The sequence below is a fragment of the Cervus elaphus genome, chromosome 3 (genome assembly GCF_910594005.1).
Source record: "Cervus elaphus chromosome 3, mCerEla1.1, whole genome shotgun sequence".
In the NCBI taxonomy this organism is placed as follows: domain Eukaryota; kingdom Metazoa; phylum Chordata; class Mammalia; order Artiodactyla; family Cervidae; genus Cervus; species Cervus elaphus.
Genome location: NC_057817.1, coordinates 34,979,565 through 34,993,944, shown reverse-complemented (window position 1 = coordinate 34,993,944; position 14,380 = coordinate 34,979,565). Strand labels below are relative to the sequence as shown.

The window sequence follows — 14,380 nt, the reverse complement described above, 5'->3', positions numbered from 1 at the left end:
CTCAACCACAAAACAAGAGATTATAATAATCCATGCATCATAGGACTGCTGGATGAAATAAATTGTTGTATATGGAAAGCTTTCTAAACGTCTCTGAACAACAATATGGTTATTAGTTGTTCTTTTTGTTTTTTATACTTTCCCTATTGACAAATAATATAAGAAGAAAAAAGAAGACAACAGAGAAAAGATAGAGAAATTGCATGTTTTCATTTAAGATTTATGCTCACATTACTTTGTACATGGGCTACAGTTCACTGAAATGCATAATAAAAAGAAAGTACTAAAGTTAGAATGAATTAAAAACAGTGGAAATAGGGTGAGAAGAGACAGTGTTTCTTTTGATGTGACAGGTTAAAAAAGAAAAAAACAGGTATTTGAACTGGATATCTAATTATAATAGTTTATGTTTGAGGTGTGCCATGACTGGCACATAGCATACGCTAACCACATATTTATTAAGATTTCAATCTTCATGTTCATTTAAGTCAGTGGCATTTATTTAAGCAACTTCTGCATGCCAAACATTTGATGTTCAAGTCCATTGGTTTGCAAATTATAGCTAGTATTCAAATCATAGGTAAAAACAGAGTATTCAGTAAAAGCAATGGCAGATATGAGAAATTTTCTGGGATTTGTGGTCCTTCAAGTATACACGCCATTCCTTTCCTTGCACTACTCAAAATAATTCTTAAAGGAAAATACATAACAATTTAAAACAAAAGAATCAATTCTAGCTATAAAAAGTCTACAAGACAATTAGACTTTCTTACACTGTTAATAAGTTAATACTTTCCTTGAATAATTCTTTAGTGATAAGGTAGCCTAAAGGTGGGGCTTCCCAGGTGGCGCTAGTGGTAAAGAACCACCTGCCAATGCAGGAGACCACAAGGGATGCGGGTTTGACCCCTGGGTCAGGAAGATCCCCTGGAGAACATGGCAACCCATTCCAGAATTATTGTCTGGACAATCCCATGGACAGAAGAGCCTGGCAGGCTACAGTCTGTAGGGTCTCAAAGAGTCAGACACTACTGGAGGGACTTAGCATGTACGCTGCCTTTTAAAGCTGCCCATCTGTTCAGCATATCCAGGTATTTCAAACCACCAATAAACAAGTATTTCTTAAACTCTAAATTGCCTGTCTCTAGAAGTTTTAGAGAATTTAAGAAAAATAAACAGTCTGTGATCACAAAACACTTATAGATGGTAGAAATATATACAAACGTACATGTATGAATGAATGATGTATGAATGTATGAATCCCTTGACAATTAACATGGCATATAACAAAGTATATTACAACTGGACAACTGGATGTAAATCAGTTAAGAACAAGGTATTAATTCTTCAGTCAGATAAAATAAAAAATAGATTGAGAAATTAAATCCATGTGCACATAATTCATCCAAAGAAAAAATAAAAATTAAGCACTCTAGAACAATTAAATTAGACCAAAAAGAAACAGGCATGTCTGTCAGACTGTATTAGTTTTCTAGGGCTAGTATAATAAAGCATCACAAACAGGCAGCTTAAGTGGCAGAGATTTATTGTCTCATAATTTTATAGCCCAACATTCCAAAGTCAAGGTGTCAGAAGTTTGGTTCTTTCTTCGGGCTGAGAAGGACAATTTGCTCCATGCTCCTCACCTTGCTTCTGGTACTTTTCTGGAAATCTTTGGTGTTCCTTGCTTTGTAGGTGCATCAACCAATGTCTGCCTGTATGTCCATATGACAGTCTTCCTGTGTGTCCATGCCAAAATTTCTTCACTTTATAAGGACAACAGTCAAATTGGAGTAGGGTCCCACAACTTTCCAGTATGACTTCATCTAAACTAGTCACATTTGCAAAAGCCCTATGTCCAAATAGGTTTCCATTCTGAGGTACTACAGGTTAGGACTTTAACATATGAATTTTTGAGAGGCACAAGTCAACCCATAACACAGATAAAACATCATGAGCAAATAAAAAGATGAAAACAGTGGAAGTGACTTGCTATGGATTAATGGATAAAGAGCTATGTAGGACCAGGCAACAGAAAGCTTGGATATCTTAGCAAAGAAGTTAGGGCTTGAAGTGTTGAGCAACAAGGCACCACGGGCTCTCAAGTAGAAGAAATGGGTTTTGTAAGCCTTAATGGTCCTGGTTGGGTAGAAGAGAGAGATATTAGAGACAGAACAACTAAATAGAAGGTGATATGAATTAAAAGAAAACTATATCTGGCAGCAGCAGTCAGAATGAAAGAGATAAGATTAATATGAGAAAAACTTGTCCATCAGCAAGGGGTTATTCCTTTAGGGAGTTCAGATTTTCTATATTTTCATCAATTTGAAGAAATTTTTCACAAACTTCCTTTCATTAATATGGCATCAATTGCCAATTTTGGTAAATATATATGATATGCAGCTATATACATGACTCATCTATGCAGAAGTGTTTTCCTGTTCCTAGCATAATGCCAAAAGCTTGGATAGCAACAATGCCAGCAAATTTAAGGGGCTTGGGAAACAAAAATAAGCTTCTTCATCATAATGCACTATTGGGCTGACAGAGCTGTAATCCCTGGCACAAATTATGTGCTGAAGAGAGAAACTTACCAAATAAATGACTTCTGAAAACAATATCTAAAATTGAATGCCAAGATGGTCCTAAAGTAGCACTTGATCATGTAATGCCAAGAGACAGTATAGTCAAAACATCAAAAGCTCCCACCATTTTCAGTTTAAAGTGAAAACATGTAGCAAAGAATCACTCTGAAAAACACAATGTCCAGCCTAATTTTGGCAAATTTGTATTGACAAGAGACAAAATGAAGGGGAAAGTACTAAAAAAAAGTCGGTAACGCTGTACAAGGAATGAAGGACACTGAATGATTGAAGATGGATAAATAATTTTTCAAAGAGAACTATAAACATATGGTTCTTAAGAAACATAAAATAGGGCAATAGGCTCTCAGATATTTTAGATCTTTAATATATAAAAGATGGATAAGCCATCTAGTTGTAAAATCTTAATTTAAGCCATGTTTATAAATATCCAAAGAACTGCAAAACTTTTTCAAAAACAGGAAGCTTGCCTGGTAGCTCAGGTGGTCAAGAATCTGTCTGCAATGCCGGAAACCCCAGTTCAATTCCTGGGTCAGGAAATAACCCTGGAGAAGGGATCGGCTACCCAATCCAGTATTCTTGGGCTTCCCTGGTGGCTCAGATAGTAAAGAATCCACCTGCAATCTGGGAGACCTGGATTCAATCCCTGGGTTGGGAAGACCCCCTGAAGGAGGGTGTGGCAACCCACTCCAGTATTCCTGCTTGGAGCATCCCCATGGAGAGAGGAGCCTGGTGGGCTCCACAAAGAGCCAAACAAGACTGGAAAGCTAAGCACAGAACATCACCTGCATGGCAGAGACACTGAGGATTGGGGTAGACAGTAGAGAAAAGGGAAAAACAGGGTGGGAAAGAAACAGCCTTGCCTAGCCCCACTGCCCCTTAAGCTATGGCTCTCTCTTCCTTCTTTCTTTCATAAGCAAACATCTGGAATATGTTCTCTTCCTTCATCATATCCATTTTTCCCCATTATGCAATATTGAATATACTCTAAACTGGCTTTTTTCATCACCATTGCACCAAAATCTCCACGGCTGATGTCCTCAGGAGCATCCATAAAGTTCAGCCCAAAGGACGGTGTTCAGTCTTCATCCTTCTCAATCTCTCAGAACATTCTACTTTATTGAAATACTCTCTTTTCCTTGGTTTCTGTGACACCACCTCTTCTTCTCTCCCTCATTTTCAGCCATGAAAATTTTCTGTCTCCATCACCAAATCTTCTTTATAAAATGCTCAAATACTGGGGTTTTTCCAAACTCTCTAGGTTATGTCTTCCATTTCCTCAACTACCATTTATATGCCAAAAAATCCCAAATGCTATGTATAATTTAAACTTCTCTGAACTCCACGCTGAGGCATAATTCAACTGGTACTCTCCTGTCCCTCAGGCAGAATAACCGGACATGATGATTTTTCCACCAAATCTGTTCTCTAAGTCAGGAGCACTAACACTTGCCTATTTTCAGGCCAGAAATCTGAGCAGCAACCTTGAAACCTCTCTACTTATTATCTATCACCAATTAATTAACAGGACTGGCTTTACCTCACAAACACTCAAATACACCCCCACCTCCATCTCCATTTTTACTGCAAGCCACTGCTGTCCATCCACTGGTTTCCCACATCCAGTCTTACCCTCATTCAGCCTGAAGCAGAAGTATTAATCTAAAACACCACTGTGATCAGGGCATTCCTCTGCTTAAAACTTTTCCTTGACTCTCCCTTGTTCTTAGCACAAAACATGTAGTCTTTTCTGTGCCCTTCAAGGCTCTGCTTCCCATCATTAATCTCATCAGGCCTCTTCCTGTTCTCTGCCTTCCTTCATTTACTACAAAGTACTCCTTTTTACCTTAAGGCTTTTAGCCATGGTGATTCCCCCTCTTTCCCACTTACTTATGTACATAGCTGATTTTTACTTAATCTTCACACATCAGAGAAAAACTTTTATTCAAGCATGACCACCCACCCAGATCAGAAACCCTGTTAACTTATTTTTCTTTCAGGCCACTTGCCACATATATGATTAAATACTGTTTGGTGCAATGATCTTCCTTGCCTGAGAGAATATCAGTCAGGTGCTCCTTAGTTACTGCTTCACCTCTAGGCTAGACTGGGACAAAATAAGTATTCAATAAATATTTGTCAAATTAATAAATGAACAAATTTTAACAGTGCTATCTTAGCCCTGATCAAGAAAAATATAGTAAGAATAAATAATCTCAATTAGCTATATTATTAAAACAGTTGCAGTTTAGTTCAGTCGCTCAGATTAGACAAATAAAATTCATTTTACTTAAAACTTATCACATGTTTATTTGTGTATATAATGACAAGTCTAATTTCTTAAAGAACAAGGACTCTGTAAGACCAGCTGATAGACAACATGCACAGTTGCATAAAAAATTTTAAAAGCTACTTCTAGTGAGTTAAAATATCCTTAATGGGATACCCCTGGCCCCACAGGCAGCGATAATGGGAGGAAGCCCACCCAGCAGGAGGAACCAGCCCCGAGATCCCCAGCTCCTGCATTCCAGCCATGCCAGGACTCACCCCTGTCCAACAGTGGCGAGCAGCCTTGGCACAGGGCGGGAACTAGCAGCTGACTGGGAAGGGGCGAGCTTTGCCTAAGAGTGTGCCAACAGTTGCTGCTTTCTCACAACAAAATGCCCAAGGCAATCCACATGGGGAGGGGGGCACTCCTAGAACAGACAGCTCTGGCGACCAGAGTGGAGTGTGCTGCTGGGACCCATACGATGTCTCCAATATAAGGCCACTTCTACAAGATCAGGAAACATAACTGACCTACCTAATACTCAGAAATAAACACAGAGAGTTAGGCAAAATGAGGAAATGATGAACATATTTCAAAGGAATAAGACAAAACTCCAGAAGACCTATATGAAGTGGAGATAGCTGTCTACCCAGAAAGAGTTCAAGGTAATGATTATAAGATGATCAATGAACTCAGGAGAAGAATGGATGAACACAGATAAAAGGTTATCAAAGAGCTAGAGAATAGGAAGAAGAACTAAACAAAGCTGAAGAGTACAATAAATGAAATAAAAAATACATTAGAATTTAGGGATATACAGTACATTAGATGATGCAGAGGAACAGATCAGTGAACTGGAAGACAGAGCAGAGGAAATTACACAAACTGAAGAGAAAGACTTTTTTTAAAACTGAGGATAGTTTGAGAGAATTCTAGGACAACATCAAGTGTATTAACATTTTCATTTTAGGGGTTCTGGAGTCCCAAACAAGATAAACTCAAAGAGGTCCACAAAAAGACACTTTATAAATACAATGGCAAAAGTTACAGATAAAGAGAGAAACTTAACAGCAATAAGCTACTAGTTACAAATAAAGGAACTTCCATAAGAGCATGTGCGGACTTTCCAGCAGACATTTTACAGGCCACAAGGGAATGGCACAATATATTCAAACTGATGAAGAGAAGATATCTACAACCAAGACTACTCTACTTAGCAAGCTTATGAAGCAAAGGCTAAAATGTTTCAACACCACTAAATTGGCTTTACAAGAAATGTTAAAGAGACTACCCCAAGCAGAAAAGATTACACAACTAGAAATACATTAATTATTTTTAAAAAGTCTCTTTAGTAAAGACAATATACAATAAAGGCAGTATATCACCACTGATAAATTTAATATAAAGGTTAAAAGACAAAAATAGTAAAACGATCTATAGTCACTAAAGTATTTAAGGGATAGACAAAACGAAAAGGTGGAAAATGTAATGTCAAAAAACATTAAACAGGGTGCAAAGAGTAAAAGTGAAGGATTCTTAAAATGTGTTCATGCTTAAGAGATCAACTTAAAATATATATACATACATATATACTGTTATATTTAAATCTCATGAAAACCGTAAATCAAAAATCTATAACAGATAGACACATTCAAAAAGAAAGAATCCAAAGATAACACTAAAGATAGTCATCGAATCACAAGGAAAGAGGGCAAAAGTAGAAGAACAAAAAAATAGCTGGAAAACAATTTTTAAAATGTAAATAAGTATATACTTATTAAAAATAACATTAAATGCAAATGGCCTAAGTGCTCCAATCAAAAGTCATAGAGTGGCTGAATGCATAAAAAAGTAAGACTCATATATATGAATGCCTATAAGACTCACTTCAGATTTAAAGTCACGCACAAACTGAAGGTGAAGGGATAGAAAAGTATTCCATGCAAGCAGAAACACAGAGCTGGAGTAGGAGTATCTCATAAGGCAAAATAGACTTTAAGACAAAGGCTATAACAATAAACAAGAAAGACACTACTTAATGTCCACATAGTAGGCCACTAAACAAGTCTCAGATTAAATTTAAGAAGACTAAAACTACATCAAGCAACTTTCCAACCGAAGGGTCTGAGATTAGAAATCAACAAGAAAAAAATTGGAAAATATACAAGCTCATGAAAGCTAAAAAAAAAAAAAATTAAAACAAAGAAATAAAAAAAAAAATGCCTAGAGACAAATAAAAGTAGAAATACAACAGTTCAAAATCTATGGACCCAGCAAAAGCAGCTCTAAGAGAGAAGTTTATAGCAATACAAGCTTACCCCAGGAAATAAGAAAAATCTCAAATAAACAACCTAACTTTATACCTAAAGGAGCTAGAGAAAGAACAAACAAAGCACAAAACAGACACTAGATCAATGGAACAAAAGAGAGCCCAGAAATAAAACCATACTTATATGGTCAATTTATCTATGAGTAAGGAGGCAAGAATACAGAAAAGGAAAGATAGACTCTTCAATACATGTTGCTGGGAAAACTGGACAGCTACATGCTGAAGAATCAAACCAGATAACAGTAAATCCCCTACGTATGAACCTTCAAGTTGCAAGCTTTCAAAGATGCAAATGTGCGTTCACATGTCCAGTCATGTAGGTTCCTGTGTTTGGTGTACACTGTCACATGCATGCTTCCTCTACAACTGGCTTTTGCGTACTTTACTATACAGCACTGCATAGAATACAGTAGTACAACATTTTTACTTCAATCCCAGGATGTCCAGAAGCAAGCATAAAACAGCAGTGATGTAGCTGGTACTGCTAAGAAGCACCCAGTAATAACAACGGAAACAAAAGTGAAAATAACTGAGAGAGTGGTGTGACAAGAGGAAAAAGAAGCAACAGAAGAAACAAAGAGACTCATGATGCAAGAAATGGCAGGAGATTTTCTTTGTTTGAGGAGACACTGTTAGTTTTTGAGGCACAAGGCCAGATGTGAAAAGTACATGAAGGCTGGAGCAACCATTCATGATGCAATCCAGTGGTACTTATGACCAGAAAAAAAGAGCTACTACCTAGACATCGTGTGCCTGTGTGCTAAGTTGCTTCAGTTGTGTCTGACTCTTTGGGACCCCATGGACTGTAGCCCACTAGGCTCCTCTGTCCCTGGGATTCTCCAGGTAAGAATACTGGAGTGGGTTGCCATTCCCTTCTCCAGGGGATCTTCCTGATCCAGGGATTGAACCTGCATCTCCTGTGGCTCCTGCATCGTAGGCAGATTCTCTACTGCTGAGCCACCAGAGAAGCCGTGACCCGCTGGATCATCGAAAAAGCAAGAGAGTTCCAGAAAAACATCGATTTCTGCTGTATTGACTATGCCAAAGCCTTTGACTGTGTGGATCACAATAAACTGTGGAAAATTCTGAAAGAGATGGGAATACCAGACCGCCTGACCTGCCTCTTGAGAAACCTGTATGCAGGTCAGGAAGCAACAGTTAGAACTGGACATGGAGCAACAGACTGGTTCCAAATAGGAAAAGGAGTACATCAAGGCTGTATATTGTCACCCTGCTTATTTAACTTATATGCAGAGTACATCATGAGAAATGCTGGGCTGGAGGAAGCACAAGCTGGAATCAAGATTGCCAGGAGAAATATCAATAACCTCAGATATGCAAATGACACCATCCTTATGCCAGAAAGTGAAGAAGAACTAAAAAGCCTCTTGATGAAAGTGAAAGAGGAGAGTGAAAAAGTTGGCTTAAAGCTCAACATTCAGAACACTAAGATCATGGCATCTGGTCCCATCACTTCATGGCAAATAGATGGGGAAACAGTGGAAACAGTGTCAGACTTTATCTTTTTGGGCTCTAAAATCACTGCAGATGATGATTGCCACCATGAAATTAAAAGACGCTTACTCCTTGGAAGGAAAGTTATGACCAACCTAGACAGCATATTAAAAAGCAGAGACATTACTTTGCCAACAAAGGTCTGTCTAGTCAAAGCTATGGTTTTTCCAGTGGTCATGTATGGGTGTGAGAGTTGGACTGTGAAGAAAGCTGAGTGCCAAAGAATAGATGCTTTTGAACTGTGGTGTTGGAGAAGGCTCTTGAGAGTCCCTTGGACTGCAAGGAGATCTAACCAGTCCATCCTGAAGGAGATCAGTTCTGGGTGTTCATTGGAAGGACTGATGCTGAAGCTGAAACTCCAATACTTTGGCCACCTGATGCGAAGAGTTGACTCATTGGAAAAGACCCTGATGCTGGGAGGGATTGGGGGCAGGAGGAGAAGGGGGCGACAGAGGATGAGATGGCTGAATGGCATCACCGACTGGATGGACATGAGTTTGAGTAAACTCCGGGAGTTGGTGACAGACAGGGAGGCCTGGCGTGCTGTGACTCATGGGGTCACAAAGAATCGGACATGACTGAATGAGTGAACTGAACTGAACTGAACCTAGACATCACTGGATCCTTTATTCAAGAGGACAGATAGAACTGAATCCAGCAAGGAACCAGAACCTGTGCCAACAACGTCAGGCATGAGTGAAATCGCAGCTTGCCCTCTATTTGTATTGCTGGTGATCCTGCAGCTCTCCCATCTCTCACCCCTCTCCCTCTTTCAGTCAGTACCTCTTCTCGCCTGTTCATTCGATGCCAGCCCCTCTATGCCAGCTGTTGTGTCCTACTGCTGCACTTTTCAAGGTACTGCACGGTAAGATTAAAAATGTTTTCTTTATTTTTTGTGTTTGTTTTTTATGTACTATTTGTGTGAGAAGTATAAACCTATTACAGTACAGTACTATACAGCCAATTGTGTTCGTTGGGTACCTAGATTAACTATGTTGGAATTATGCACAAATGCAACTTATAAACATGCTCTCGAAATGAAACTTGTCCACATGTAGGGAACTTATTGCACTTTCTCACACCATATACCAAATAAACTCAAAATGGACTGAAGATTTAAATGAAATACCTGAAACCATAAAACTCCCAGAAGAAAATATAGACAGTACACTCTGTGACATTAGTCTTCAAAATTTTTTGGATCTATCTCCTTATGTAAGAGAAATAAAAGCAAAAACAGAAATGGGAATGGGAAATGAAAAAAAATAGAAATGGGAGGGCATCAAGCTAAAAAGATTTTGCAGAGCAAAGGAAGCAATCAACAAAACGAAGAGCCTACTTAATGGGAAAAGATAGTTGCAAATAACGTCTAATGAGGGGCTAATATCCAAAACATACAAAAACTCATAAAAACATCAAGAAATTTAATAGCCTTATTAAAAATGAGCAAAAGATTGGAATAGATATTTTTCTAAAGAAGACATACAGATGGCCAAGGCACACATGAAAAGATGTTCAGTGTCACCAGTCATCAGGGAAATGCAAGTCAAAGCAACAATGAGATATCACGTTATCCCCATTAGAATGGCTTTCATCAAAAAGACAAAATATAGTGTTGGTGAAGGTGTGGATAAAAGGGAATAGTGTGTGCACTATTGGTGGAAATCAAAATTGGTACAGTTAATATGGATGACAGTACAGAGATTCCTCAAAAAATTAAAAACAGAACTACCATAAAATCCAGTGATTCCACTGTTGGGTAGTTTTTCAAAGAAAACAAAAACACTAATTATAAAAGATATATGTACTCCTATGTTCATTGTAGCATTATTAAAAATAGCTGAGATACAGAAGCATTCTACATGCCCATCAATAGATGAAAGGATATAGAAAATGTGGTGTATATATATACATATATAAATATGTAATATTGTGGTGTATATATATATATACATATATATATATATATATATACACACAAATGGAGTATCACTTTGCCATAAAAAAGAATGAGATATCCCATTTCTGAGAACATGAATGGGTCAAAAGGGTATTATGCTAATCGAAATAAATCAGAAAAAGAAATATAAATACTATATGATTTCACTTATATAGCAAATCTAAAAAAAGAAAACAAATGAACAAATATAGCCAAACAGAAACAGACTCACATATACAGAGAATGAGTAGGTGTCAGAAGGGAAGCATGTTGGTGGATGAGTGAAATAGATGAAGGATATTTAAAGGTACAAACCTCCAGTTATAAAATAAATAAGCCTTGGGATATAATGTACAGCATAGGTAATATAGTCAATAATATAATAACTTTGTGTTGTGACAGGTGGGAACTAGATTTATGATGGCGATCATTTTATAATGTATCAAAACATCAAATTACTATGTTGTACATCTGAAACTAACAGAAAATGTTAAGTAAATTATATTTCAATAGAAAAATTCTTAGCAACAACAAAGTACAAAGAAAATCAAATTTGATCAGAATACTAAGGAACCTGTTAACATGAATAACAAAAGCTATACTAGAAATATTAATGTATAAAAAAATCCCTATAATAAACTAATAAATTTTTCCATCATTCCCTTAACTTGTGAAGATTACTTCCTCAAATGAAAAATGAATAGCATGAGGAAGTTTACAAACCATTTTTCAGTATGATCCATTCAGAATGGAAAAGAGTTGCCGTTTTGTGCTACAGACAAACATGTAGATAAAAGCAGTGATCTAGTCTTTACAATTAAATTTTTAATAGCTTGTATTGATAAATAATTTAATCAAAAATTCTGGCTTCTTCCCTTGAGTTCTTTCCTGTCTCAGTAAATGGCAACATCATCCATTTGTTGCTAAAAATCCTTGACTCCCATTCATCACTCTTTAATTCTCTTCCATAGCAAACCGTCTGCAAGTATTGTTGGCTCTACCTCTAAAACATACATGAATATACTCCTTTTTATCTCTCGTGTGCTAAGTTGCTCAGTCATGTCTGACTCTTTGTGGTCCCATGGACTGTAGCCCACCAGGCTCCTCTGTCCATGAGGATTCTCCAGGCAAGAATATGAAGTGGGTTGCCATGCCCTCCTCCATATGATCTTCCCATCCCACGGATCGAACCCAGGTCTCCCACATTGCAGGTGGATTCTTTACCGACTGAGCCACCAGGGAAGCCTAAAAATTTTTTGGCTGCACCTCACAGCATGTGAGATCTTAGTTCCCCAACCAGGGATTAAATCTGTGCCTCCTGCAGTGGAAGCGTGGAATCTTAACCACTGTGCTTAATTTAGGCAACTTAGCTTAGACTTCTACAGTAGCCTTCCAACTGGTCCTCCTGTTTACACTTCTGTTCTTCTAACTACATCTAACCCCACAGTTCATCTAACACATTGCAGTCAGAGCTATCTTTTTTGATACAAGTCTGTGCATATCACTTCTCTCCTACATGAATCTAAAATACTTACAAGCATCCCTACATTACCTGGCCCCTACTTAATTCTCCAATTGCATCTTAATTGACTCATCTGTTTCATCACATTATCCTACTTTCTGTTTCTAGAACATCCAAGCTATTACCACTTATGGTCTGTCTACTTACTATTCCTTCTAGTTGGAATGCCCTCTTTCAGATCTTTCTGTATTATTTCCTGATCATCAAGTCTCAGGTCAACTGGCAATCCCCTGCCGACCCCAGACCCAGAGGCTTTCCTTGACCATCTCATCTAAATTAATCCCCAGTCAGTTTCTATCACATCATCCTGTTTAACTTTCTTCCTATTGCTTATTACTATCTTAAATTGCCTTCTCTACTTCTAAGTTAGCTACTTATTCTCTGTCTTCTCCCTCAAATATAAGCTCCTAAGCACAGAAAACATAGCAGTCTTATTCACCATTTAGCTTATGAGTCTTATTCACCGTTTTCTAGGCACCCAGAGACTAGAAAACTGCTTGGTGCACAGTAGGTGCTCACTAAATATTTATTAGAAGAGTAAATACACTTCATGACAACAGAAAAGCAGCAGCTCAAAACATAAATAATTATAAGATTATGAAAAAAGAGGTACCATATGAGTTTATATCAGGTGATTTCATATTACATATATTAACAATATCAGGGAATGCATTACATATCAGAGATCTCAAATATTAATGAAAAACACATTACTAAGTATGCTTAAATTTATTTTTAATATAAAAACTTTCAAAATTAGGAATTTTACATGAATCTGCATATGAATGGGGAAGGGAAACTACATGTGTCTTTGTGCTTTGGCAAAAGTGGAATGGTCTCCTTAGGTCTGAATCACAAGCATTTTAAAGGAAAATGCTAGGGGAAATGGTCAATTTAAAAAGTGAATATCAATTTTTAAGGCAGAGAAAATCTATTGAAAACTAAGAGAAACAACACTAATTGAACTCATTGGAAAAGACCCTGATGCTGGGAAAGATTGATGGCAGGAGGAGAAGGCAATGACGATGAGATGGTTGGATGACATCACCAATTCAATGGATGAGTTTGAGCAAACTCCAGGAGACAGTAAAGGACCGGAAGCCTAGCAAGCTGCAGTCACAAAAAGTTGGACACAACTTACTGACTGAACAAAGGCCAATAAATCATTATATAACTAAACATGATCTCTAGGGACCGATGGCACTGATTCTACACATTTGGAAAGGGTAAGACCAGAAGCTTCCAAATGCCCAAATACCACCACACCACTGTTCTTACCTGCAAGACCCACTAGGTAGTCACACAATTAATAAGAATGACTCAAATATGTGTCTCGGGGAAGTTACATACTACAATACCTCTTGTGATTCTAGGATCTTCACGAAGAGTCAAAGCTGCAGTATTTGTGGATGCCCAGGCCTTCTCACTGTATTTGGACTCTTTCAATGAGGCAACAAGCTACCTGACATATTCGTTAAGGATTTAAAATAACTAGGAAACTGTTTACTCCATTGGAACTATTTACTAAATACCACAGAGCATGAATACAACCACTGAGATTACTGACAGCAGCAAAACAAAAGTGGTGTGGGCACTTCATCTTCCTGTTAATTGACTGTCTTTGTTATACAACATTGCCTGCAAAAATCTGACTATAATCCTAACCACAGGCCACAGTAATCATGTCAATATGTGAACTATCTGAATATCTAATTATAAAAAAAGAAGGCAATTTCACAGTGGAAGTATTGTCCTAATTCAAGAAACCTAGCCATATTAACTTATTAGTCTGACATAGCAGAAAGATGAAAAACTTTAATTCGAAAGATAATTATTTTTAGCTGATTAATATGGTTCAAATTAAATTCACTGCTTTTAATGGGCCTATCAATTTGACAACCTGGGAAATGAATAAATTTTGCACGCAGTAATTCTAGGAAATTCATACAGCCAAGATACACTTCATTACAAGGATTACCTTCACAGTAGGCATTGTCTTCTCGAAGAGCCCTAAAACCATCTCGACAGCTACAAACAGCTCTGTCATTCAGATTTCTGCAGACAGAATTCTCCATGCAGTTATGCCTTTCAGAGCAAAAGTCATAACCTACAGGAAGAAAGAAATTATTATGGTAAATGAAATCATAACAAGGCAAAAACATTTTGTCTCTTAATATCTTTTATTTAGAAGCTATATTTTCTT

At 37.5% G+C, this 14,380-nt stretch overlaps 1 protein-coding gene across 4 annotated transcripts in view; it reads right to left on the bottom strand.

Annotated features, from left to right (window-relative positions):
- The window catches only part of NELL2 (neural EGFL like 2), a 437,534-nt gene that overhangs the window by 192,957 nt on the left and 230,197 nt on the right, over window positions 1–14,380 (bottom strand). For all 4 annotated transcript variants that reach the window (XM_043886426.1, XM_043886435.1, XM_043886442.1 and 1 more), the window contains one exon: window positions 14,156–14,284. In XM_043886426.1, coding sequence (XP_043742361.1) covers window positions 14,156–14,284 — 129 coding nt within the window. The remainder of the gene's footprint in view (window positions 1–14,155; window positions 14,285–14,380) is intronic.